At 47.5% G+C, this 27,636-nt stretch overlaps 1 protein-coding gene across 1 annotated transcript; it reads left to right on the forward strand.

Annotated features, from left to right (window-relative positions):
- The first annotated feature begins 424 nt into the window (after positions 1-424).
- Positions 425-27,471, forward strand: LOC6041143 (partitioning defective 6 homolog beta). The gene is made up of 5 exons (XM_038250529.1): positions 425-981; positions 1,050-1,275; positions 25,372-25,499; positions 25,566-25,663; positions 25,726-27,471. The coding sequence occupies exons 1-5, from the start codon at positions 919-921 to the stop codon at positions 26,153-26,155; spliced, it is 945 nt and encodes a 314-aa protein (XP_038106457.1). The 5' UTR covers positions 425-918; the 3' UTR covers positions 26,156-27,471.
- Positions 27,472-27,636: the final 165 nt, after the last annotated feature.

Here is a 27,636-nt window from a genome sequence, read left to right on the forward strand (position 1 = left end):
AGTTTCAATATTCTGCTTTTTTAGATTCATCGGGAATTTTAAATATTATTATATTCAATACAAAATTATTGAAACGTTTGTAATTATCAGTCGCATTCAAAAAGGAAAATTACAATTCTTTGATTTTTTCATCAAAACATATTACAAACAAGCACCGCGCGAAGAAACGTCAAACGCTATCTTTCCGTTTCTGTTACTTTTCAGCTGCGTACCGCTTAAGAAAAATCTTTTCGTGACCCTTTCCTTGACCGTTTCTTGGGCGTTTTTTTGTATGGAGTTTTGCGTTCCTTCCCATCTGCGTATCAGCCTTTTCCCCAAACTTCGACACTCCGACAAAAAACATCCCTCGAAATTTTAGTAACCTTCTCAATGCTTCCACCTTGCTTCTTTTGACAGTTGACAGTGCGGGCACTCGCGCCGTGAGTGCCGCGAAAACGTCTAACATTTTTTTAGGTTTTTATCACACAGAAATTTCCGAGCCTAAGTTCTTTGTATAATTTCGCTTCCAAAAAGGGCTCAAATCGCTAGAAATTGTGCTTCGCTCGGTAGCTTGCAAGTGCGCGCGTGCGGGAACATTGTCATCGGTGCCGTTTAGCGATGCGCTCGGGCATGAAAACGGCGCACAACTTTTGCTGAAAAGTTTCACTTTAGAGGCAGGTTCCATTGCTGCTGCTGCCTCTTGCTGCACTTTCCCGTGCCGTGTCGTTGTCCCGTCCGTCGTCGTCGTCGTCGTTGAATCGCGATCATTTATCATCACCCGTCGTCGTCTTCATCGCTTCGCAAGTGCATTTGAAGGCAAGGGAGCAAAAAGAAAGATAAAAAAAAGTCCGTTCAATAACAAAGGGAAAAGGGCCCAAGCCGGAAGGTTCCCTCGCTGCTCCCACCTCGGTTCCGTTCCGTCCGTCGATGCATTGAACAATGTCGAAGAACAAAATCGCCACCTCCAAGCTCGAGAGCGATCACATCGAGGTCAAGTCCAAGGTAGGAAACGAATCCCGTTGGGAATTCCGCGGGGAATCTATGCTAACTCTGTCATGACCCGTTTACAGTTTGATGCCGAGTTCCGGCGGTGGTCGCTGAAGCGATCCGAGCAGCACAGCTTCGACGAGTTCCAGTCGCTGCTCGAGCGCCTGCACAAGCTGGACCGGTCCCAGCTGCTGGTGTCGTACATCGACCCGCGGGACAACGATCTGCTGCCGATCAACAACGATGACAACTTTGGCCGGGCGCTGACCACGGCCCGCCCCCTGCTGCGTGTCATCATCCAGCGGAAAGGTAGGCCTTCTTCCATAATTGAGTTGGTTCAATCCCTTGTTTGTCGATGGAACTCGACGCTATCGGGCATAAGCCACCTAGCTAGGCTTAGTCATACGTTCTAAGCCACTTGAGTATGCGTCGTCGACGTCGTTGTCGCTGCAAGTCCAAGTTTGACTCGTTGAGTCGGTGCTTCATTATGCTTGCTTAACTCCGCTTGCACGAGTACAAAACGGTTCGTTGTTTTGGATTACTCTGTTTGTATTGCGTTGTGTTGACTAAATGAGGGTGATTAACGATTGTAAATTGATTGGCGGGGAATGAAAAAAATGTTTTTATCGCGCAATTCTGCTCGACGCCAAATGTGGATTAGATTTAAACAAGAATGGACTGTTGAAAACTTCTTGCGAAAGACGTACTAATCAGCTAGATTTATGTATTTTGTTATGTAGCTTGTTATGTAGCAATCGAGAAATTTAAGTGCCATCAAACCAAACCATCCACTTTAACGACCCCCAGGTATTTTGTGGTCTCTATTGCAAGTTTCTGCTCGAAACTAGGAGTCCGAAGGCTTAAATGGGGAGGGCAGTCAAACCTATTTTTACTCCAAGGAACCTTCCACTCCAGGGTTCAAACTGACGACCTTTGGATTGCGAGTCCAACCGCCGCCAGTGATTCCACCGGAGCAGGCTTGGTTTGGTGTGTTGTTTGTGCGACAGCGTAACCATTCGGCAAAGCCTGCTGCCAAGTGCAACATGGAGGCACATATCTCTTTTTGATTTCTCGATTTTTTTTTTAAATTGTTACAAAACTGCAAGTTTAAAAAAGTCAAGATTGCATAAAAATATTACACAAACTTCTTTCCATCTGGAACGCTTCTACCTCAGAATTTTAACTAGGTAATGAACTATTAATTGCGATTTCGGCCACCATTCGTTTGAACCACGAATTCGGCAAAATTTTGACTTACAAGTATATACTGATTCCGACAGTTCACCAAATGTGATTCCGAGCGCCAAACTATTAACTAACAATCTTGTCTCATAAACTCGAGATCTACAAATTTGCATGGTGGGCGCCGTTGGTGGCCAAATTGTTGTGAATGAATTTGACTGAAATTTGGGGAAATTTTAAGTAACTATCTCAAGATTAAGTGCTCAAAATATGAAGTTGGTCCAATCAATATTTTTGGTGTCGGTCTAAATCGCATATTTTACGAAAATGTAAATAACTTCAAAATGATAATAGGTAGCTATTTTTCAAAAAAAAAAAACCTCTTCCGAAATACTTATGCTGAAAATTGCATGAGGTTTGGTCGAAACATGAGCGAACACCAGCATTTGACAATTCTTCCAATGTCATAAGTATACTTTTGACCAGTACTGTTTATTGTTCCAACCAGCCTGCAACACCTTCGAGGCAGGGTAGGTAAACCATCACCATCGCACTATCATTGATGCATATTATATTCCTCGTCTCTTAAAATTTCTCTTCTTTTTCGCAGCCGAGTGATGGTCGGCTTGCTATCGCGAATATCGAAAGCCCATCACATCGACGAGAAATACCCTCTCGCTGGCTGATTGCGCTGCATTGAAATTTACAGTCCACATTTTTCCAAGTGTACCCACACTAACACATTGTAAACCCCAAACCCATCACACCTCAAAACTATGACACTTTGACACTGAAATACACAAGTAAAACCGTTCTTGCACCGAGCAGACGTGTTCCCTTTATTCGCTCGAAACCACGAAAGAATTCGCGAAGTCCGACCAGTGAAAAATTCCCCCGAACATTTTGGTCCTAACGGAACCGGATAAGGACATTTCGCGATTCGGAAGTGACTCGGTTACGCGGATCGGTCGCGAGTGCAAGAAAAGTTCTCGGATTTGCATCACGTGCAAAAGCGTGCCGCCATTTTGTACCGTCGCGTCGGTGGTGTGCACAAAAGAGACGTGTGGAAGAAGTGCGAGGCTTCTAGAAGCACGAAAAGTAAATCTGCACCGTGTGCGGAAATTGTCCCGGATCGGCGCTACGCCACCGGACGCATAAAAAGTGAAGTGTTTAAGACGCACCAAGTGCGGAAGATCGCCACGCGGTCATCTACCGGATTGCCGCTACGCCACCGGTCTGGAAGAAAATAGTGAAAAGTGACGCACCAAGTGCGTAGGTCGCCAAGCGGTCGTTTTCTCCCAGATTGGCGCCGCGCCATTGGTAGGAAAAAGTGAAGTATTGAAGTGTCGCACCAAGTGCGGTTTGATCGCCACGCGGTCGAGTGTCCCGGACTGGCGCTACGCCACCGGAAGTGAAAAGAGAAAAAGCTCCCTGCTTGCGAGTTCGTCGAGCGAAAGAAGAGAGGAAAAGCTCCGTGCTTGCGAGTTCGTCGAGCGAAAGAAGAAAAAAAAGTGTGAGGTTATACGTAACCTAAAGTGAGAGTGCAAATGAAGAAAAAGCTAAATGAGTGAACAACAAAAGAAAGTAAAAGAAGAAATCAGTGCTACTCCAAGAGTAACGAGAAGTGTAACAAGGAAAAATCTGCTAGCGGCGTTAACGGGATCGGGCGCCGATCGTGAGGACGCTGTCACGACAGTTGAAAAAGCTGTACAGTTTCCAGAGCCGTTGCTACCAGCCGGAAGCGCCGTGCTGAGTATTGCCGAACAAAAGGAGTTGGATCGGCGGAAAAAGGAACGGGAAAAAATGGAGCGCAACTTGGAGAACCTGAGCGATCGTGTGGACACGATTAAGCAGAAGTTGTTCCGCATGAAGGAGGCGCTCGGGACGATGGACAATGTGCACTACCTCAACCTCCAGTTGCAAACACTGCAGCGCTGCAACGAGGAATTCGACACGCTGCACAGCGAAATCGTCGCTCTCGTCAAGAAGGAAGACAAAGTTAAGTGGAACCAGGAGTACCTGAACTTCGAAGCCCTACACGGTGAGTTGTACGTGAACGTGCAGACAAAGATCGCCAATCTCCAGAAAGCTGATTCGAACCGGGCTTTGACATTGAACGCCAGCGCGTCAGAGTTCCTCCCGAGAACGCAAGTAGTACAAAACGTCCCCCACCTGAACGTGCCGTTGCCTTCCTTCGACGGAGCCCCAGAGAATTGGTACGCATTCAAATGCATGTTCCAAACAGTGATGGGTCGGTACCCCAACGAATCGCCAGCGATTAAACTGTACCACCTGAAAAACTCTCTGGTAGGGCGCGCTGCGGGCAAGATTGATCAAGACGTGATCAATAATAACGACTACGAGTCGGCATGGCAACTGTTGGAAGACACATACGAAGACGAGCGCCTAATCATCGATACCCACATCGATGCGTTGCTGGATCTTCCAAAGCTGACACGAGAGAACGGTGACGAGATGCGAAAACTGGTGGAGACTTGCACGAAGCATGTGGACGCCCTCAAGAATCGTGAACTGCCGGTGGAGGGCCTGTCGGAGATGATTCTCGTCAACCTGATCAGCAAGCGATTGGATCGAGAGAGCCGAAAGGTGTGGGAGACGTCGCTAGTTCGTGGGGATCTTCCGTCTTTCGATGACCTAATCGACTTCCTCAAGGATCGGAGCCGAGTTCTCCAAAGGTTGCCGAGCAACGCCAGCACGAGTCAGTCACAAGCGGCACCGAGAGCCCCTGGTCAGCAGCAGGTAGTGGCGAAGCCCAGGCAGACGAAGCTGTTCGTGCAAACCAACAAGGAGTCTTGTCCGTGCTGTTCGAGCTCGCACCCCGTCTTCAAGTGTCCCGAGTTCAGGAAGCTGCCTGTTGGTGAGCGGTTTGAGAAGGTGAAGAAGGCAGGTATGTGCTACAACTGTCTTAAACCTCAACATCGTGCCGACGCCTGCGCATCGACTCAGCACTGTAAGACCTGTGGCAAGCCGCACCACAGCCTCCTCCACAGCGAGCGCCCCGATAATCCCAAGAAGCATACCGAACCAGACCAGCCGAAGAACCCAGTGGACGCAGAGAAGCAAGAAGGAACACCAGCTGCTCCCGAGCAGCGCACAGTGAGTTGCTGCACGCAAACGCAAGCGGCCCAGAAGCAGATCTTCCTGTCTACTGCGAAAATCGTGGTGTTTGGTTCCGGCAATGCGACTACGACCTGTAGAGCGTTGCTTGACTGCTGTTCCGAGTCCAACATCATCACGGAGAGGTTGGCCAGAAAGCTGAACATGCAGATGCTGGAGATGAAACCCCCGATCACGATCTGCGGACTGAACGGGATGAAGACGACGGCGAACAAGATCGTCCAGACGAAGGTGTCGTCGCGAGTCGGCGATTTCACAGCCGTGCTCGACTTCATCGTAACGCCCTCGATCACCGAGTTACCAACAGGTAAGGTAGAAACCCATACTTGGCCCCTCCCTGCTGGCATTGAGCTAGCTGACCCCACATTCAATGTCCCTGACGACGTCGACGTGATAATCGGCGCTGAGCTGTTCTACGACGTCCTGAAGAAGGGGCGTGTGAAGATCGGCGGTGACTTCCCGACACTAGCCGAAACAGCATTCGGGTGGGTCGTCAGCGGTCCTGCGCGGACCAAGCTACCAGCTGGGCAGAGAAGAGTCTGCCAACTGGCCACCACGTTCGAGGACGTCAACCGTACTCTCTCCAAGTTTTGGGAGTTGGAGTCAGGGTACTTCTCCAGCAAGATGACCGTGACGGAACGTGCGGTGGAGAAGCATTTCGAGGAGACGCACAGCCGCAACGCCGAAGGACGGTACGTTGTCCGACTACCGTTCAACGAACTCAAGAGTCAACTGGGCGACTCGTACGAGAGCGCCAAGCGTCGATTTGGGAGGCTGATGGTTGGCCTTACCAAGAACCCATCCAAGCGAGAAGCCTACACGCAGTTCATGAAGGAGTACGTGGCGTTGGGCCACATGAAGGAAGTGAACCACAGCCCGGAGGAGGGCTACTTCCTACCGCACCACGCGGTCTACAAGGAGGCCAGCTCAACGACAAAGGTTCGAGTGGTCTTCGACGCCTCGGCGGCGACGACAACGGGCGTGTCCCTCAACGACACCCAGCTGGTGGGCCCGACGGTGCAGAGCGACCTGGTAACGATCATGCTGCGCTTCTGTACGCATCAGGTAGTGCTCACAGCGGACGTACCTAAGATGTACCGACAGGTACAAGTGCACCCTGACGATCGAAAGTACCAGCGAATTCTGTGGCTCAACGACGCAAACGAGATGGCTACCTTTGAACTAGCAACAGTCACCTACGGCTGTTCGAGCGCGCCGTACCTCGCCACGAAGGCGTTGACGCAGCTGGCCTCGGACGAAGCGGACAAGTTCCCGAAAGCGGTTCGAGTAGTCAAGGAGGATAGCTACATCGACGACTTTCTCACCGGCGGAAAAACGGCGGCTGACGTCGTCGAGATCTACGAGCAGCTGAAGGACATGCTGAGTCGAGGTGGATTCGGTGTGCACAAATTCTGCTCCAACAGCGCCGAAGTCCTGAAGCACATCCCGGCCGAGCTCCAGGAGAAGCTGGTAGACTTCGAAACTTCCGAGATCAACGACACGATCAAGACGCTTGGGCTGATCTGGAATCCGAACTACGACTACTTCACCTTCAACGTTCCACACCTGGTGCTCAAGGGAAGTCGGCCCACAAAGAAGATCGTGCTCTCGGAAATTGGAAAGCTCTTTGACCCACTTGGTTTTCTGGGACCGGTGGTAACGAAGGCGAAACTGATGATGCAAAAGCTTTGGGAGCTAAAACTTGGTTGGGACACCGAGTTGCCGGACGAACAGATGCAGCGGTGGTTGGTGTTTCGCGAACAACTCGTACTTGTGCGGAATATCAAGAAGAGGAGATGCGTCATCCCGGCTGACGCCAAGAAGCTGGAGCTGCTTGGATACTGCGACGCCTCGAAGGCGGCGTACGGAGCGGTCTTGTACGTCAAGAGCGAGCTCAAACACGGCACGATCAACATTCAACCGGTGTGCAGCAAGTCACGCGTCGCCCCACTGAAACCCACGACGATCCCTCGACTCGAAGCATGCGGAATGGTGGTGCTGGCAGAGCTGACACACAAGACGCTGGGAGCCCTGAACGTGAAGTTCGACAGAGTGCGCCTTTTCTCCGACTCCATGATCTGTCTGAACTGGCTGAAAAAGTCCCCGGCGCAACTGAACGAGTTCGTGTGCAACCGAGTGGCCACAATCGTCGAACTGACTCAGAACTACGAGTGGGGATTCGTCCAATCGGAGAACAACCCCGCTGATTCGTTGTCACGAGGCCTGGACCCCGAGGAACTGATCGACGACGAGCTTTGGTGGGACTGCGACCCAGACCAGCGACAGCCCAGTGACACCAGCGAAGCCGAGGTTCCTGAACTGGCTGATGAAGAACTCCCGGAGCTGCGCAGTGCGAAGGTCGTCCTTGCTGTAACCGTGGAGAAGCCGTGCACGAACTTTAATCGCCTCAGCAACATCAACCGACTGTACCGCGCGTGGGCTTACGTGTGGCGGTTTATTGAGATCACCCGATCGAAGAAAAGGAATCCTCCCAGCAACCCGTTGACGGCGAGTGAGTTGTCCAGGGCAACCACAACCATCGTCAAGATCATCCAGCAGGAGGCATTCACGGAGGAGATCAAGCAACTGCGTACGGGACAAGCGAAGCGGAACAAGCTGTCGAGTCTTGCGCCCTTCCTAGACGGCGATGGCTTGATTCGAGTTGGCGGGCGATTAAAGTACTCGAACATTCCCTACGCCGGCAAGCACCAAATCCTGTTACCCGAAAAGCACCCGTTCGTCACTCTACTGGTTCGCCACCTGCACGAACTGAACCTGCACGTAGGACAAAACGCACTAGTATCGATGATCCGCCAGCAGTACTGGCCGATCAAAGTGAAGAACACGGTCAAGCGAGTCACCTTCGACTGTGTCATCTGCTTCAAGCACAGACCTCCACAAGTACACCAACCGATGGGTGAGCTGCCAAGCTACCGTGTGACACCCGCGCCAGTGTTTGCTTCGACCGGTGTGGATTTTGCTGGACCCTTCACACTGCGAGAGAGTGGCAGAAAGCCGAAGTTCTACAAAGCCTACGTAGCAGTGTTTGTGTGTATGGCGGTCAAGGCGGTGCATTTGGAGCTGTGCACGGATCTGCGGACGGAGACGTTCCTGGCAGCACTGCAGAGGTTCACCAGTCGACGAGGCCTCCCATCGAACCTGCACTCCGACAATGCCACGACATTCGTCGGTGCCAAAAACGAGTTGGCCGAACTGCGGGAACTGTTCGAGAACCAGGTGCACAAGGACAAGCTGGCCGACTTCTGCAGTTCGAAAGGCATCACCTGGCACTTCATTCCACCCCGTAGCCCTCACTTTGGCGGGATATGGGAGGCAGGAGTTAAAGCGATGAAGTACCTGCTCAAGCGCGTCGTGGGTGAAACACGACTCACCTACGAAGAGATGACGACATTCCTGGCCCAGGCTGAAGCAACAATGAACTCTCGTCCGATTTGCCCCCTCTCGGACGACCCAAACGATTTGCAGGCTTTGACGCCCTCCCACTTCCTGATCGGGCGACCGGCTCACGCCCTACCAGAGCCCTCGTACGAGCAGGAGAAGATCGGCAGGTTGTCCAGGTGGCAGCACGTGCAGTACATGAGAGAGCACTTTTGGAAGAGGTGGTCTGCGGACTATCTCCACACGTTGCAGCAGCGGCAGAAATGGAAGGACGGCGTGCTGGACATCAAGGTTGGAGCCTTGGTGTTACTGCGAGAAGAGAACATTCCACCCCAGCAGTGGAAGAAGGGCCGCATCACAGCCACACATCCCGGCGAGGACGGTGTGGTGCGTGTGGTCACCGTGAAGACGGCGAGCAGCGAGTACAAGCGGGCAGTGACCAGGATCTGCCTGTTTCCGGATGTTGACTCTAACGACCCAACGGGGGGAGTATGATTGCGCTGCATTGAAATTTACAGTCCACATTTTTCCAAGTGTACCCACACTAACACATTGTAAACCCCAAACCCATCACACCTCAAAACTATGACACTTTGACACTGAAATACACAAGTAAAACCGTTCTTGCACCGAGCAGACGTGTTCCCTTTATTCGCTCGAAACCACGAAAGAATTCGCGAAGTCCGACCAGTGAAAAATTCCCCCGAACACTGGCTCTGATGGAACTACCGTTCCAACCGGAGAGGCACGCACACGAAATTGCTGTATACATACACTGGAGCTCGAGGGGCGTGACATTGGCCTTAATGAATTAATTTTTCCATTTAATACATTAAGGAATTAAATTCCTCGCGTCATTTGATATTTGACAGCACCACACCTACTTTGAAAACTTTGATTTGCCTCGTGTCACTTTCGCTCGCGCAGCTGTCAAGTTTGTTTTGATTTAGTTTTAGAAAGAAGATACGTCGCGAGCTAGATTTTTTTTTTAATGAAATACTTGGGATTTGAGGTCGTTGCCATAAATGTTTGGCTTCGAAACTCATCCAATGGAGAATTGCAGAGGCGGAGGCATCGGCTGAACGACTGGGAGGAGTGCACGAGGATTTGGTCCGATTGTAACAGAGGGAGGAGAGGTTGCAGCTGGATCTGAACGTGTTGACCCGCCGAGGTCGCAGTGTCCGACGCCACCTCCAGCGATGCAGCAGCATTATTTGGAGAGTTTGCAGCAGCACCATAGGCGGGGAGCAAAGTAAGGAGGGGATTTTGAACGATGGAAGATTGCTGATTAATTTTGTGTTTGTTTTAGGTGGTTTCCTTGTCGGTTTTCCGCCAAGCTTCCCGTTGTCTAATCCGGCTTAGATGCCATCTGTTCGGAAGACGATTTCCTGGCATAATTGATCAGCCGCCGTCGACGTTTCCTGTGAACTTTTCTCCACCGTTTAAAATGATTCCTCCGTTGCCGCCGTTGCACCTGCTCCAGAACCAGCAACAGATACAGCACCATCGTGGCAAGCTGAACCGATCCGTGGAGTACGAACCGTACGCGAATCTGACGAGCAAACGGGACAAGCAGTGCCAGCTGGTGATTCAGCTGTCGCAGTGGAACAAGATCACACCTTACTACAACGATTACTTTTTTGCGTGTTCCGCGCTCGGAACTTGCGTAGAATAGTGATTTTTATTTACCCATTGTTATAAATAAATACAAGCTATTTTATACCATAGTTTATATTTCAAAGCAAATTCATGCATCAAATTCTGGCCACCATAATGTGAGAATCGAGCGATCGATGAGCACCTTTAACTACCGGGGCTTTATTCGATCCGACGAAGACGTGTATTTTTCGTCCGGCTGCGATTGGTGAGAATGCTGCTTGTAGAATCGGGATGGCCTTTCGCGGGGTTCACCTTCAGCTCCTGGCCAGTCTGACCCTCGTTTGAATTTCAAAGGAATCCCTAAACGAATCCCGCTATTACAGATCCGTTTCTTGAAGCGACGATCTGACGAAGTTCAACCGTCCCGGCGGACTTGAAGGAGGTCGACGCCATTTGCAGAGGAATACGTTGTTGATTCCCAGTGACCCTGAACCGTTTGTTTTTTCACTCATCGATCATGCAACCTTCTGGGAACCACCGCCAAGGTCAGCGAACATCCGCGAAGTTACTTTCGTACACATCGGTCAAGGTGCAGGGAGCCGGGATTTGAGCTAGACACGTGGGTCTCGTGGCGCAGGGGTAGCGGCTTCGGCTGCCGATCCCGATGATGCTATGAGACGCGGGTTCGATTCCCGCCTTATCCACTGAGCTTCTATCGGATGGTGAAGTAAAACGTCGGTCCCGGTTTCTCCTGTCTCGTCAGAGGCGCTGGAGCAGAAATCCCACGTTAGAGGAAGGCCATGCCCCGGGGGGCGTAGTGCCAATAGTTTCGTTTACGTCGCTCACCAATGAAGAAGACTTGGTAGCTGGAAAACTTTGTTAGGTCGTGGACCGGCATGATTTAGAACGTTTGTATCTTTATCGCGACGTAGATGAAGGTGGCCTAAAAGAATGCAGCAGTGAATTAAATCATTGGTGTCCAACTAAATCAACTTTTATAATACCTTCATTTTGAATTCGGTTTCGCCACCGGGATGCACCTACAACTCCGAGATGGCCTGGCCAAATTCTACTCTTGAACGTATCGGGCTCGGCGGACGTTTTCGTATCGCTGAACGGGTACGATCCGCACCGGCAACGTTAGCGGCATTTTGCTCAATTGTCGGAATCTCCGGACGGAACTTGAACTTTTCGTTTCGACGCCGTTGTCGCAAAACGCTTGACTGCAACTAGGAGATGCACACCTGGCTCGGGAGGAGGCAGCATAGACCATCGTCCGGCGCGTTGGCGAGTTTGGGAGTAGACTGACCTCTTCCGTTGCAGTCATTTCATCGTCCACCCACTTGCATCGTTCCTGTATCCACCGTCAAATCCGCCGTTGGCCCGGTGCTCATGCCAACTTTTATAAGAATTCAGAGTCTCCGCTACCGAAATGTCCACCGGAATGATCTATGGACCACCACCGGGAGAAAACATTCCTGAAGACCGACTTTTCGGCACCAAAAAAATTGCACCAAACACAACAACATTACTCGCAATGTCAAACTGTCAAATCAATGTGGTGGAAAAAGAGGTGGCGATGTTTTGATCGTAAACAAACGTTAATTAATTAATTTCGGCAGTTAATTAATTAAATTATTAATTTTTTTACTATTGTCGCGCCCCTCGCTGGAGCTCACGCACACAAATGAACTCATTCCTACTGGGCTTACGGGCGAGAGAATTTCACGATTGCTCTTTCTCTTGCTTTTTGAGCGAGGGGACTGGCTGTGTGAGAGATTTTTTTCCGTCTTACGCATCGGTTTGTTCGTTGCTCGCTATTTCATCGGCGTCGTTTTCGCTTCGCTCTCTTGATGCAGTTTTTGGGAGAAGGCCGAAAATTTGATGATTTGAGCGAGGGACGATATCTAAAAGCCCTCGCCATCGGCGAGGAAACGAGTAAATACCATCCCTGCTTCGAGGTGTAACGTAGGGTTCTACCCAGTGTTGCGATCCTCACGCGCTCGTGAGCGCTCATTTTTCGCTCATTCGTGAGGAGGAGCGCTGTGCGAGCTAGCTCACGTTTGCTCCGATTTTATCAGCAATTTTTTTGTGTTTTTAAAACCGCCGTGAGTCAAAACTCCAGATTTTAGAAACTTAAAATAAACATAATTTGTCAATTAATTCAATTGTACATATCAAAGAATCTCTTCACGCCAATGAATTTTTACATTAAGAATGAGTTAGCTTTTTGTTAGCTCACTCAAAAATGAACCCTTGGCTAATTCTGAATATAAAATACAACGTATATTTCAGTTCGCCGACTAAATCCATTTCATTGCTTACTTTTGTTCGTTTGACCACTTACTTGTTTGTTTTTGCTGCCTGTTCTGAGATAGTTCTAGAAACTTCGTTTCAAACAGGCAGATGCTTCAACAGGGGAAAACAACTACCTACTTTGGCTCACCAGCTCACGTGAGCGCAAAACGCTCCGGTGAGCGTGAGCGAGCACGAGCTACCTGATAAAAACTCACGCTCCAGCTGGAGCGAGCGCGCCTTCCGTGAGCGCTCGCTCATTCGCAACCCTGGTTCTCCCTCTAACATTAAGTCAACTTGGTTCATGGATGGTCTCCTAAGTTCTGCCCAGAAAATGAGAACACTAGCAAATAATTATGTCAACATCCATACTTGGGGATACCTTGGAGAATTTTCCTTAAACCCTTAAAAAAGAAAACCAACAAATCGCATTTACTATTCCCCTGGTATGGGACCATCCATAAACTACGTGGACACTTTTTTTTTTTAAATCTCAGCCCCCCTTCCCCCTCGTTGACAATTTCCATAACGATTGCGATTGCGACAATTTCCCTAATGATTGCGTTCGATTACAGTTTCTGGCAAGCGTTTTCCACCCATATTGATTGATTGTTTATTCGGTAGGAAAAGCCACCAAAGCAGTAGTACCAAAAACCTCATCAATGAATAGCTTAAATGGGGAGTGAGCGATCAAGTTTCTGGCAAAACTTTGGTTTTTAAGCGAAGATGGCGTTCGAATTGTGAACGTCCGAAATGTCAAAATCCCTCAGTAGCACCAACATTAGAAAAAAATGTGACTGTCATCAAGGCTGTATATCAAAGGTACTCGTCATCTTGCTTTGCATTAGTGTGAGTGCATGACTCCGTGCCACTAAAACCAAAACAATAACAAAAGAACAAAGGACCGTGCCAGGAAAACCAAAACATAAACAATGTCAATGTCAGTGGAGTGAGAGAGTCAGAGATAGCGATTTTGACAACCGCACTACTACACACTCAATCGCGAGTACCTTAGGTAGAAAGCCATGGACTGTCATGCCATGGTACACTTTTTTCGTAATGTTGGTAGGTACCACTGCGTGACTTAGACAACGCCATCTTCGCTTAAAAATCTGGATACAATTTGTTTCAACGGTGAGAATTTCCAAGTTAGGCGGAATTAAAGCCAAACCTACGAAAATTTCCTCTTATAACATGACGAAATCCAGTCTGCAATCTGCTAAAATCCGGTTTTGACAGCTGCAGGCAGCGGTTGTTTTTTTTTTCTGCTGTTTTCGTTGCGCGACACAGTGCTTACGGATGGAGGTGGAAGAATCCTTCAATGGGAACGAGTTACGTCCCGTAAACGGAACGCGGAAGCGGAAGAAGACTGACTCCGGTTGGGGGTGTACCCCATTTGGCATAACGGGTTTTCAAGAAGGACGTTTGGCATTACTTGTTTAAAAACTATCTAGGGCGTTTGGCATAATGGACGTTGTGCATAGTTATTTTTCCGGTGAGTTTTTCAAAAAGCCGTAAGAGCCACCGTGACCTCCGACACTAATTTTCGTTTTTATCGAAAATAAAACAAAATTTAATTTATTTTAAGTATGGGGCACTTGAAGGACCTATAGATGAACAATTTAGAGCATTTTTGATATTGGTTTTTCGTAAGTAGGTCGAATACCGATGCAAAAAGGGCTTTGTTTACCAATGGCTTTTTGAAAACTAATCCGAGATTTCTAGTTTTTTTTATGAGTATTCCTTATTTTCACGAATGAAAATGTATTGTTTATTTACCTTTTTACATAACTTTAAGAGTTAAATTAGGTATCTTTATATTTTTTCCCAATAGTAATTTGTTCCTTTTTGATTAATTTACAATAAATTTTTTAATGAAATTTCGATATTTTTTATTGAAAATTTAGTTTAAAGAAGGAAATACCTCTTGTAAGCTTTACATTTTTCCCCTTTCAATATAATTAGCAATAATATTTTTAAAATAAAATTTTCTTTTCTTTTATATGAAATTCAACTTAAACATAAAAAAAACTCTTTAAATCTTCGATAATTGAGCTGTTATAATGCAATTTTCCCTTCTTTTGGTCATAATTTAACTTGAAGAAGGAAAAATCTCTAGATAAATTCACATTTGTCCCTTCTTTTTTTCGGATTTAATCTTTAGAACACCTAGAACTGGGCAGCACTCGTCCGACACGAGAGTAGCGGTAAAATTTACAGACACAGATAACACAGTTCTAGATGACCAAGAGAATTATGCCCTCGAGTCCATTCCAAGGAAAAGTTCATCCTTCAAAACAAAAAGCCTGGAGTTTTTTTTGAAAAGGTCCAATAAACCTAAAATGTCTTAGCTACAACAGCTTGGTGACACAAGAGTAGTCAGATGTCGATGTATGACTTTTGTTGAAGATTTACTGTTTTAATTAATTAATGAAATTAATTGTTTTGCAGGTTGAGCTCTCTATAATTGTTGATGGAACAACAATACTCTCGACCCTGTATTTTGGGAGAAGGGATGTCGATTTTGCTATTCTTTAAATATTTTTCAATTAAGTTTTTTTTTGCAATTTTCCCATCTTTTTTATATTCAACATGAAGAAGGGAAATTCTCTTATAGATGTTCTCTTTAAACATTTCTATCATTTTTGCACATTTTTTATCTGTTGCTTTATATTTTGCAATAAAGTTGTTTATGCAATTTTCCCTTCTTGTATTTATTAAAAAACTAATCTTAAAGAAGGGACTATTGTTTTAAAAAAGAAATAATTGCTAATTAAATTGATATTTTGAATAGAGGTAGGTCAAAAACATAAAAATAAGCGATTATCAAACATTCAAAGAGTGGCAAAATGGGTATCTTCAAAGAGACTTTTTATTCTATAAGTTAAATTTTATATAAAGAAGGAAAAATTTCATAAACAAACTCAATTGTCGAATATTCAAAAGTTTTTTTTAGAGGTTTACCCTTCTAAAAGTTGAATTTAAAATTAAAGAATGGAAAATTTCATAACTAATCATATGTCAGATATTTAAAGTAAGAAAAAATGTACATCCCTTAATTCGGTTGAATATTAAAGAAAGGAAAATTGCATTAAACAAATAATTGCAAAATATTGAAAAAAAAAATCTTTTGAGAAATTTTTCCTTCTTTTAGTTTTGAAATTAAAGAAGAGAAAAAAATCTTAATTGCATTTCTTTATGGAAGAGCAAAATATGCATACATTCTTCAGGTTGAATTCAAAAAAGGAGGGAAAAGGAAAAATAGTATAAAATATTGATGGCAATACTTACATCTCTTTGTTAGTTGAATTTTAAATAAAAGAAGGAAAAATGTCATACCAAAAATTAGCTGCAAAGTTTTTCAAAAGGAGAAATTTTTTAAAATTATTTAGACTCTTTCTAAAAAAAATTTAAATAAATTTATGGAAAAATGCATTTAAAAGCTTTATTTATTACCTGTTTAGAAAATATGAAAAAAGCTATAAATTATTATACTTTACAGAAAATAAATACTAATTTTATAAAACAAAAAAAATAGCAATAATTATACCAAACGTCCATTATGCCGCTTGAAAAGATTTCACATCTGGTGGGAGGTCTACCGGAACACGGATAAGCGGAGTCCGAAAGTTCCGGCGTTCACGCCGAAGGAGTTCCGCGGTACAGGTCGAAAAATAAAAAAAAATCACGCTCGACCTGCATGCATGTTTTAGCATATTAAACATATCGTTGACTTTTGATTTAGGAAAACTTTTAAATTTTTCAAAAAATCAAATTCAAATTATTCGTTCTATAGTGTTTGGTCAAAATCAAATTCAATGGACTGTATTTTTACAAACTAAATTTTATTCGATTCAAAACGCGTCCGCGTTGCGCGAGTGTCAGTTCGTTCTTGTCCTTTTTCGCCTTCCCTTCGTCGATCTAGTTCCACTGCGACGCGGCAAGAAAAAATCAAGCAAGTCCTGTCACTACTCGCAGGGTAGGACAGTTAGCCACACCGTAACACATCTTAAATCTAGTTTTCACGCAACATTCTCCCCCCGTTGAGCTGGGCTCATCCTTCTCCTCCTCGTTGTCCTGGATCGGCAGAATTGCGATCTGCGTAGTCGGCCGACTGAACGTGGCACCGTTGCTTGTACGGACCGTCACAACCCGGACCACGCCGTCGCCTCCCGGATGAGTCTCGACGATTCTACCAAGCCGCCAGGTCTGTGGCGGCGTGTTGTCCTCCTTCAGCATAACTAGCATCCCGATCCTGATCATCGCCGGCGCCTTGTCCCACTTTCCTCGCTTCTGCAACTCCGTCACGTAGTCGCGGGACCAGCGACGCCAAAAATCTTGCTTCCTCTTCTGCACTATTTGGTATCTGGTCAGCGTGTTTTCTCGTACTCCTTCGTAGAGCGGCTCAGCCACCGCGGTGAGCTCTCGGCCAATGAGGAAATGTGCCGGGCTCAACGCTTGGTAGTCGCAGGGATCGTCGGATTGCTGGCACAAAGGGCGCGAGTTCAAAATCGCCTCAATTTGCACCAACAGTGTGTTCATCTCCTCGTACGTCAAGTAGGCCTCCTTCAACGTACGGTTCAGGTGGTGCTTCACACTTTTCACTCCTGCTTCCCAGAGGCCACCCTGGTGCGGGGCCTTGGCGGGGTTGAACTTCCAGTCTATTCCGCGGACCTGGCAGAAGTCCGCGATCTTGCGCTCCAACAGCTGCGTCTTCAGCAGCTCGTGCAGCTCCTTCAGTTGGCGATCTCCTCCGACGAAGTTTGTGCCTCGGTCCGACCTCATCACGGACACGTTTCCTCGTCGTCCAACAAAACGATGCAGTGCGCCCAAAAGGCCTCAGCCGAGAGCGACGTCACCAGTTCGAGGTGCAGAGCCTTCGTCGTCATGCATACAAACAGAGCGATGTATGCCTTCACAGGAGATCTCATTCTCCCCTGTTTCAGTAGAAGCGGTCCGGCGTAGTCCACGCCGGTTCTGGAAAAGGTAGGGCTTCGGTCACTCGGCTGCTCGGCAGATCTCCCATGAACTGCGGCACGTCACTGGGCTTCACCCTGAAGCACTGCACACACTTTTCAGCACCCGATAGATGGTTCGCTTCGCGTTGACTGGCCAGAAAGCACGTCTAATCACAGCCAGCAACCCGTTGCGACCAACGTGTAAGTTCTCCCGGTGCAGTGTGTTTATCAGGAGTTCGGTGAGGTGTTGCCTTTCCGGAAGAATCATGGGGTGCTTCTGGTCGCGAGGCAGATCGGAATGACGGATGCGTCCACCGACCCGCAGCACACGTTCTGTTTCGTCGTACATCGGGTTCAGGTTCCGGAGCTTGCCCTTCACCGGCTGGTTCTTGCGGATACAGCTTATTTCCTCTCCATACACTGCGTGCTGTACCACCATCACCATCAGCAACTGCGCGTTCCGCAGCTCGCCAATCTTCAAGTAGGATCCTCGTCGCTCCGCCGGCTTGTGCCGGCAGTTGTACAGGAACCTCGTCACGTACCCAAAGATCCGTTGCAGCTTCCTGTAGTCACTGCAATCGTTGATAACGGCCAAGGGTGGATTCTCGTTCGTGTCGGTAGAGGCCGCTAATACATGGATTTCTGGGTCGGGATCTCCAGGTTGATCGCCATCAGGGTTTGCTTCGTCGGCAACCAGGTTCGGCGGCTGGACTGTGGCAACAATTGTCCGCAGGAATTCTGGGCCATGCCACCACAGGTCGCACACAATGAGCTTCAGTGGATACACACCGCGTGAGATCAAGTCAGCTGGGTTCAGTGCGGTTGGTATGTGCCTCCATTCAAACTTTTTGCTCAGTTTCAGAATCGCAGCAACCCGGTTGCGCACGAACACCGAAGTGTCAGGTTTCAAGCGCTTCAACCAGTCCAGAACAATCTGCGAGTCCGTCCAGAGCACAACGCGGCTGATGTCCAGTTCAACGGCGTCGAGAACCTTGACCACTTGCTCGACCATCAGCTTCGACGCGCAGAGCTCCAGTCGGGGAATGGTCAAATCTTCCAGCTCAGCGTCGTCCTTCGGTTGGCGGTTCAGTTCCTTCAACGGTGCGACCCTCGACTTCGCACACAACAGCATCATCTCCGCAGTACCGTCTCGTTTCAGACTCCGCAAGTACACAGAGCAGCCGTACCTTCATCGACGCGTCTGCGAAGCCGTGGAGTTCATAGCTCGTCACGTCTGCTGCTGCAGCTACGGCGCGTGGAATCTTCAACTCGCTTATCTCGCACAGCTCAGACCGGAATCTCTCCACATCTTTGCCACATCCTCCGGTACTGGGTCGTCCCAGTGGAACTTCTCCTTCCAGAGCTGCTGCATCACAAGTTTGGCGATCATCACAGCTGGTCCGAGGTACCCGAGCGGATCGAACAAACGGGCAATTTCGGACATGATCTGCCGCTTCGTCGGACGTTCCGTCGATTTCTTGAACGGCTTCACGCTGAACTTAAACACGTCACTCACCGGGTCCCAAAGTAGGCCGAGCGTTTTGACAACCTCGCCCTCGTCGTTCTTCTCGAAGTTCAGCGCCTTGGCCCGGTTTTCAACCGGAATCTCCTCCAGCAGCGCTGCATGGTTGGCGCACCACTTGTGCAGCTGGAACCCGCCTCGATCATGTCCTGCTGGAGCTGCTTTGCTTGGCATAGGTCATCTGCTCCGGCAAGCACGTCATCCACGTAGAAGTTGTTCAGTACGGATGTGCTTGCTTCGGGAAAGTCATGCCGTTCGTCCAGCGCCAACTGATTCAACGCTCGTGTCGCCAAAAAGGGGGCCGTAGCCGTGCCGTAGGTGACCGTTGAAAGCTCTATCGTCCTTAATGGCTGCTGGTGATCATCTCTCCAGAGAATCTGCTGGTACTTCCGATCTTTTTCGTGCACCTCCACCTGCCGATACATTATTGGCACATCGGCGGTGAAGACATATTTGTGGCACCGGAATCGCAGCACAATATCGAAGAGGATGCGCTGCACTGTTGGGCCAGTCATCATCACGTCGTTCAGCGACAAACCGGTGGAGCTCTTGGCCGACGCATCGAACACTACCCTGAGCTTCGTGGTTGCACTGTCGGGCTTCAGTACGCAGTGGTGGGGTAGATAGTTTGCGTCCGCCTTGGCGTCGTCGATCACTCGGGCGTGGCCGAGCGAGATGTACTCGTCGATGAACATCTTGTACTGCTGCTTCAGGTTTGCGTTCTTGTCCAATCGACGTTCCAGTGCGTAGAATCGTTTCTCGGCTTGTTCTCTCGACAGTCCCAGCTCGCCCAAGTTGCTACGGAATGGCAACCGCACAACGTAGCGTCCGGACTCGTTCCGGCTGTGAGTCTCCAGGAAATGCTTCTCACAGTCACTGCTCGTCTCCGAGGTCGTTGCAGGAAATTCCTGCTCGTCGACCGACCAGAATTGCCGCAGCAAACCAGCCAGTTGTGCTTCGGGTGTCTGCTTGGCCAGCAGACTCGCACCGTGCCCGTCGTTCCTGTTTCAGCTACACGTCCCGATACCAGCCATCCTAGGACGCTCTCCTGCAGAATGGGTAGTTCCGCAGACATCATCATTTTGCCGCTCTGCAGCAACTCGAAGAACACTTCTGCTCCGATGAGCAAATCAATTCGGCCGGGTTCATAGAATCTTTCGTATGCCAGCGCCAAATCCTTCGGAATCGGCCACCGCTCCACTTCGACCTTGTCCACGGGCAGCGGTCCAGTCACCTTCGGCATCACCAGATAGTTGAGGCAGAAGTTGTACGCCGTGGTGCGGGACTCGACCTTGGCCTCAACCTTGAACTTCACTACTGTCTCCATTCCGTTCACGCCAACGACCGGGACATTGGCCGGCATCTTCTTCAGGTTCAGCAGGTCCGCGAAGCTCTGCGACATGAAGTTGGCCATCGCGCCCGAGTCCAGTAGGGCTCGGCACTTGTGCTGTATTCCACATGCATCGACGACGTTGACAACCGCGGTTGCCAACAGAACTTGCTTTGGTGTTTCGTTGGTGTTGCAGTAGAGGGGGCAGTTCGTCGAGGTCGATCCATCCTTGCTAACAGTGGCGCTGCTAGCGTTCGTTCCGGCAGCCGAAGTTTCCGGTGGTTGCTTCTCGGGTTCTTTCTTGCTGTCGGGGTGCATCAGCGTGTGGTGTGCTCGCGTTCAAACAAACGTTTCAAACAACGGAAGCAGAGTCCAAACTGCTTCGCCTTGCCGTACCGCGCGTTCACGTTCAGCTTCAGAAATGCTTCGCACTTCTCCAGCAGGTGTTCAGCGTTGCACATCGCACAGCTTTCGTGCTTTCCAACAGTCGCCGTGTGGGCCTTCGTAGGTGGCGTCGATGTGCGGGGTTCGAGTTCGTCACTTTGGTCTTCTGGGTAGGCTTCGCCCTTTCGCAGCGCTCCAGCACTGCCTGCTGGTTCCGCAATACCTTCATCATCTTTTTGTACTCGGGGAGAGCACCACGCGCAACACTGGATTCCCAGATCTTCCGTGTCGCCATGTCAAGCTTCGAAGCGGTCAAGTTGGTGATGATGGCCTCCGAAAGTCTGTCCATCTTTAGGTTGTGGTACTCCAAGGAGTTCACACTCTTCTCGACGTCATCCAGCAGGTTTTTCAGCTGGACATACGAATCACTCATCATCGCCTTGACGCCCAGCAGCCTCGAGACGGTGTCGTTGACCAACGCAGGCAGGTTCTCAAATTGTTCCTGGAGGGAGACCCAGGCTTGAGCGTAGTCATTGTCCCGGATTATCTGTTGATCAATAGCTCCCTGAGCCTTTCCGATCAGCGCCTTGTCGACGTAGTGAAGCTTCGTAGCCGCCGAATCCGCCGTGCACTTCTCGGCGATGTCGCAAAACATCTGCTTGAACCGGAACCAGTTTTCATAGCGCCCGTCGAAGGTTGGGAGCGCTGACTGCTGCAACACGAGGGTTGGAGGGAACGACACGGGGACACTAGAGGAACTGTCGCCGTGTTGACATTTCACGACCGGTTTGATAGCTCTCTCTGCAGCGACCTGCGCCGCCGCGGCAAGGGCTGCCTTTTCGTCGTCCTCGTAAGCTTGCAGCATCTCGCAGAGAGCAATACGAGTAAACTCGTACAGCTCTTCAAAATCGATGAACTTCGGTTCAAACTCGTCTTTCTTCGTGGGGTCGGCCAGGTAAATCTTGTTCTGGAACGAATTGAATTCTTCGTAGGCAGCATCCGTCGTTTTCAGGTACAGCTTTAACGCGTGTACGCTGAACTTCTTGTGGTCCTGCTCAGCGGTCAAGACCGCCCGCTTAATCCGCATCACCTTCGCCTTGGTTTTCTCGCAGCAGCTAGCGAGCGCCGCGACGGTCTCCGCCATCGCGATACGCGTCTTCTCTGCTCTTCGCGCTTCAAGCTGTTCACGCACCGACAGAACCGGCGTAGTCACTCGGAGCACTGGTGATCCTGGGCTTTTTCCACAGGGCGTAAAAAACAAGCACTTTTTTGCCCCAGACCTCAGTTGCATACCCTTTTGCCTTCCTCACTGAGGTAAGGCTATAATCGTGCTCTAAAAATGAACTTCGTATAAAATCGTCGTAGACCCACCTTCATGTATACATATCGACTCAGAATCGAAAACTGAACAAATGTCTGTGTGTATGTGTGTGTGTATGTGTGTGTGTATGTGTGTGTGTATGCATGTATGTGACCAACAAACTAGCTCATGTTTCTCGGCACTGGCTGAACCGATTTGACCCGAACTTGTTGCATTCGACTTGGTTTAGGGTCCCATAGATCGAGTTTTATACAGATTGAAGTTTCGATAAGTAGTTCAAAAGTTATGTATAAAAATGTGTTTTCACATATATTTGAATCTCACTTAACTGTATGTAAACTATGTCCGGGTCCATCATCCGACCCATCGTTGGTTAGGTTATCAAAAGACCTTTTCAACGAGTCCAAAACATTGAAGATCTGGCAACCCTGTCTCGAGATATGGCCCCTTAAGTGATATTGATGTACTTTTTTGAAGCCGGATCTCACTTAAATGTATGTAAACTATGTCCGGGTCCATCATCCGACCCATCGTTGGTTAGGTTATCAAAAGACCTTTCCAACGAGTCCAAAACATTGAAGATCTGGCAACCCTGTCTCGAGATATGGCCACTTAAGTGATATTGATATACTTTGTTGAAGCCGGATCTCACTTAAATGTATGTAAACTATGTCCGGATCATCCATCCGACCCATTGTTGGTTAGGTTATCAAAAGACCTTTCCAACGAGTCCAAAATATTGAAGATCTGGCAACCCTGTCTCGAGATATGGCCTCTTAAGTGATATTGATGTACTTTTTTGAAGCCGGATCCCACATAAATGTATGTAAACTATGTCCGGATCCACCATCCGACCTATTGTTGGTTAGGTTATCAAAAGACCTTTCCAACGAGTCCAAAACATTGATGATCTGGCAACCCTGTCTCGAGATATGGCTCCTTAAGTGATATTGATGTACTTTTTTGAAGCCGGATCTCACTTAAATGTATGTAAACTATGTCCGGGTCCATCATCCGACCCATTGTTGGTTAGGTTATCAAAAGACCTTTCCAACGAGTCCAAAACATTGAAGATCTGGCAACCCTGTCTCGATATATGGCCACTTAAGTGATATTGATATACTTTTTTGAAGCCGGATCTCACTTAAATGTATGTAAACTATGTCCGGATCCACCATCCGACCCATTGTTGGTTAGGTTATCAAAAGACCTTTCCAACGAGTCCAAAACATTGAAGTTCTGGCAACCCTGTCTCGAGATATGGCCTCTTAAGTGATATTGATGTACTTTTTTGAAGCCGGATCTCACTTAAATGTATGTAAACTATGCCCGGATCCACCATCCGACCTATTGTTGGTTAGGTTATCAAAAGACCTTTCCAACGAGTCCAAACATTGAAGATCTGGCAACCCTGTCTCGAGATATGGCCTCTTAAGTGATATTGATGTACTTTTTTGAAGCCGGATCTCACTTAAATGTATGTAAACTATGTCCAGATCCACCATCCGACCCATTGTTGATTAGGTTATCAAAAGACCTTTCCAACGAGTCCAAAACATTGAAGATCTGGCAACCCTGTCTCGAGATATGGTCCCTTAAGTGATATTGATGTACTTTTTTGAAGCCGGATCTCACTTAAATGTATGTAAACTATGTCCGGATCCACCATCCGACCCATTGTTGGTTAGGTTATCAAAAGACCTTTCCAACGAGTCCAAAACATTGAAGATCTGGCAACCCTGTCTCGAGATATGGCCTCTTAAGTGATATTGATGTACTTTTTTGAAGCCGGATCTCACATAAATGTATGTAAACTATGTCCGGATCCACCATCCGACCTATTGTTGGTTAGGTTATCAAAAGACCTTTCCAACGAGTCCAAAACATTGAAGATCTGGCAACCCTGTCTCGAGATATGGCCACTTAAGTGATATCGATGTACTTTTTGGAAGCCGGATCTAAAAAATAGATGAAACTTGTGTACAGCTATTGTTGTGAGGAAGGCTCCAACCACATAGGTGGATTAAGTTAGTTTTTCACTTTTCTTTCTCTTTCAGTTTAGTTTTTCAGAAGCACTTTTTCTTCTTCTTTCGACTTTTCGCCGAATCACACTTCTCGCTCAGTTTGTGGACTCTCACGTCTTCTTCTTTCACTCACTTCTTCGGCCGATCAAATCCTTGCCGCAGAACCGCTCTTCAGTGCAGGTTCAGCGGGCATCAATCACCTTGAAACGGCCGTCACTTCCCCGTTGCGTCCACAATCAACGTGTCAACAACCCTCCCAACAATCAAATTGGCCACAGGCCTCGCGGGAGTCCACAATCTGAGCTACGCGCGGAATTCCAAGCGGCACCGGATGAATCCGTCTTGCCGCCCACAATTTCACCGAAATTCCGTCCCCGGCGTAACAATCCGGATATTCACTCGCGGTTCGATATCAGGTTCGAAGTGACCAAATGTTTGGTCAAAATCAAATTCAATGGACTGTATTTTTACAAACTAAATTTTATTCGATTCAAAACGCGTCCGCGTTGCGCGAGTGTCAGTTCGTTCTTGTCCTTTTTCGCCTTCCCTTCGTCGATCTAGTTCCGCTGCGACGCGGCAAGAAAAAATCAAGCAAGTCCTGTCACTACTCGCAGGGTAGGACAGTTAGCCACACCGTAACACATCTTAAATCTAGTTTTCACGCAACATATAGCATCATGGCTTTCTACCTAAGGTACTCGCGATTGAGTGTGTAGTAGTGCGGTTGTCAAAATCGCTATCTCTGACTCTCTCACTCCACTGACATTGACATTGTTTATGTTTTGGTTTTCCTGGCACGGTCCTTTGTTCTTTTGTTATTGTTTTGGTTTTAGTGGCACGGAGTCATGCACTCACACTAATGCAAAGCAAGATGACGAGTACCTTTGATATACAGCCTTGATATAGCATTGCCTTGGAGTTCTCGATTGCGAGATTCCTACTCGAAGCTAGGTGTCCCAAGGCTTGATTGTTGAGGCAATTGCAAACCTCTTTTTACACCTTAGCTTCCATCCACCCCGGGATTCGAACTGACGACTGAGCTAACGACCTAATCTCTAGGTTAGAACGGGGCTAACAATTACTTCCAGGTCCGTTGGAAGGCGTGATCAGACAAATATCGTCTCGAAAAATGCCACCGAGATCGTCTGGGGGGAGGCATTTTTTTTTAAGATATTCAAAATGCCAAACTAAATTAACGGAATCCAAACTCAAATTATATTTTACCCCTTTCTTCAAATCCCTTTTCCGCACAGGCGACAGCACAGAGGAAATCACCGGCTACGGCACGATAAGACCGCGCAACCTGATCAGCAGCATCCTCGGCCAGACGCCGGTCAAATCGCGCGGGCTGGCCATCTCCAATCCGCATGACTTTCGCCAGGTGGGCTGTCGTTTACCCCTCTTGTAATTGACTGTTACTTAAAACATTGCTCGACTCTCCCTGCAGGTCTCCGCGATCATCGACGTCGACATTGTTCCGGAAACTTGCAGACGCGTTCGGCTGCTAAAGCATGGCAGCGACAAACCGCTCGGGTTCTACATTCGGTGAGGGTTATTGGAGTTACATCAGTGCTTGTTTTTTCTTTACTAATTCAGTTTGTTTTCAGTGACGGAACATCGGTGCGCGTGACGGCCAACGGGCTGGAGAAGCAGCCGGGCATTTTCATCTCCCGCCTGGTCCCGGGAGGGTTGGCCGAGAGTACAGGCCTGCTGGCCGTCAACGACGAGGTGCTAGAGGTGAACGGAATCGAGGTGAACGGCAAAACGCTGGACCAGGTCACGGACATGATGGTGGCCAACAGCTCGAACCTGATCATCACGGTAAAGCCGGCGAACCAGCGGACACTGGCGCCACCGCGGCGTGGCTCGTTCTCGCGCAACAGTCAACTGTCGGGTGGGTCGCACCAGTCGCACCAAACGACCAACTCGGACGACCAGGATCAGGACGACCAGGACGAGATCCGCGATCTGACGGGGGCCGCCACGCTCGAGGAGAACGCCCTCATCACGCAGCGGGACGGAGTGCTGCATCTTTAGAGTGTACTTTAATTATCTTAATTAGCACCTCCTTCCTCCTGTTTCCCCCAGAACCTTCACGATTACGAGACAGTCGATCAACTCCCCCTCCCAACTCGCCGCGAACGCAATTGTGACTTCAGTATGTTTCCAGTTTTTTTTTCTTTGATGTGTTTTATAAGTTTATATATTAAATTAAGAGCAAACAGTATTTTATAAAAAACATTCCGTTCGTTATATTTTGCACACAGTGAAGATTTGTGTTTATACTGCGCTGCGCTATTTACGGCAGACTATTGTTCTGTATTCAATAAAGAAAAAAAAAACTTACTTTAATGTTGTCTACACACATATGTTTGTTCGATGTTTAAACGTAACTTTATGTAGAAAGGAAGAAGAAAAAAGTATTTGCAACAACATTCCATCTATAAATCTAATAAGTCTGTGCACTGATCCAAACATTCCTTCGCTAGTATTTCCATTCCATGCACGAGGTTTCTTCAGCATTTTTGTACTTAAGAATCGTGGTAAGCAAGTTTCGTTCCGTTTAGTGAGATCGGTATTATAGAAAAGTTAGTTATTTCATTCCTCACAGTTCTGCAAAAGACGAGGAAATGTGTGCTCAATTGGCAAAGCAGAAAGAGAAAAACGCATCAAAATTATGCCTTTACACAAGATAGTATTTTGGATACTAGTGCCTTTTAGTATCAAAAAAAATAGTTTATCATCAATTAGGATCGATTTTGATCAAACAACCCAAATATGCCTTGCTATACAAGTTCATGATGACGATACATTAAAAAAAAAACACAACATTACTAATCGATAGAAACATTTAAAAAAAAGAACGCTAGAATTAGGCGCACGCGATAGCAAAAACCTGCAATAGAGCAAATAAGTAGATCGAGAGAGGTTACGCAAAGAGATCACCCAACTCCACTTAAACAACAACAAAAATTCATGTCGAAAACATAAACTGGGCCTTGCTATACACACACACACATACATAAACAAACAAACAAATACAGACAACCAAAATGAAATTATTTATAAACGGTGATAACGCTGAAAAATGCAAGTGTGAGAAATTTACTCAAAAAAGACGCCGATTGAATCTGCACTTTGGGCAAAGAAAAAAAAAATAAACCGTAAAACATTTGCGATGAAAAGTGAACGAAAGGGAGGGTACGTTTTACTTAAACATTACTTAAAAAATCTTCACAATTTATATCAGTAATTTGGAAGTAAACTTGGCGAGAAAAAAAAGTGCGGTTAAACTATTAAATAATGTGTATAACAGTTGTTTAAAGCAAAATATATAACATTTTATAGAACGACATTATTAGTGCTTTTCATTGTTTGATATCCGAAATACAAGGCTGTTGGGCAATTTCGAAAAATATGAAGCTGAACAGATAAGATTTAGAAGAAAAAAAAAACAAAAATTGAGAAATCAATGATAAAAAAAAGAAAAAGAATTAAAATGTGCTTTTGTGATTTTG

This window comes from Culex quinquefasciatus, chromosome 2, assembly GCF_015732765.1.
Source record: "Culex quinquefasciatus strain JHB chromosome 2, VPISU_Cqui_1.0_pri_paternal, whole genome shotgun sequence".
NCBI lineage: Eukaryota > Metazoa > Arthropoda > Insecta > Diptera > Culicidae > Culex > Culex quinquefasciatus.

Coding starts and splice junctions, on each gene's coding strand:
- LOC6041143 (XM_038250529.1), top strand. CDS start 919: ATGTCGAAGAACAAAATCGCCACCTCCAAGCTCGAGAGCGATCACATC. Junction 982..1,049: donor ACATCGAGGTCAAGTCCAAG/GTAGGAAACGAA, acceptor ACCCGTTTACAG/TTTGATGCCGAGTTCCGGCG. Junction 1,276..25,371: donor TGTCATCATCCAGCGGAAAG/GTAGGCCTTCTT, acceptor TTTTCCGCACAG/GCGACAGCACAGAGGAAATC.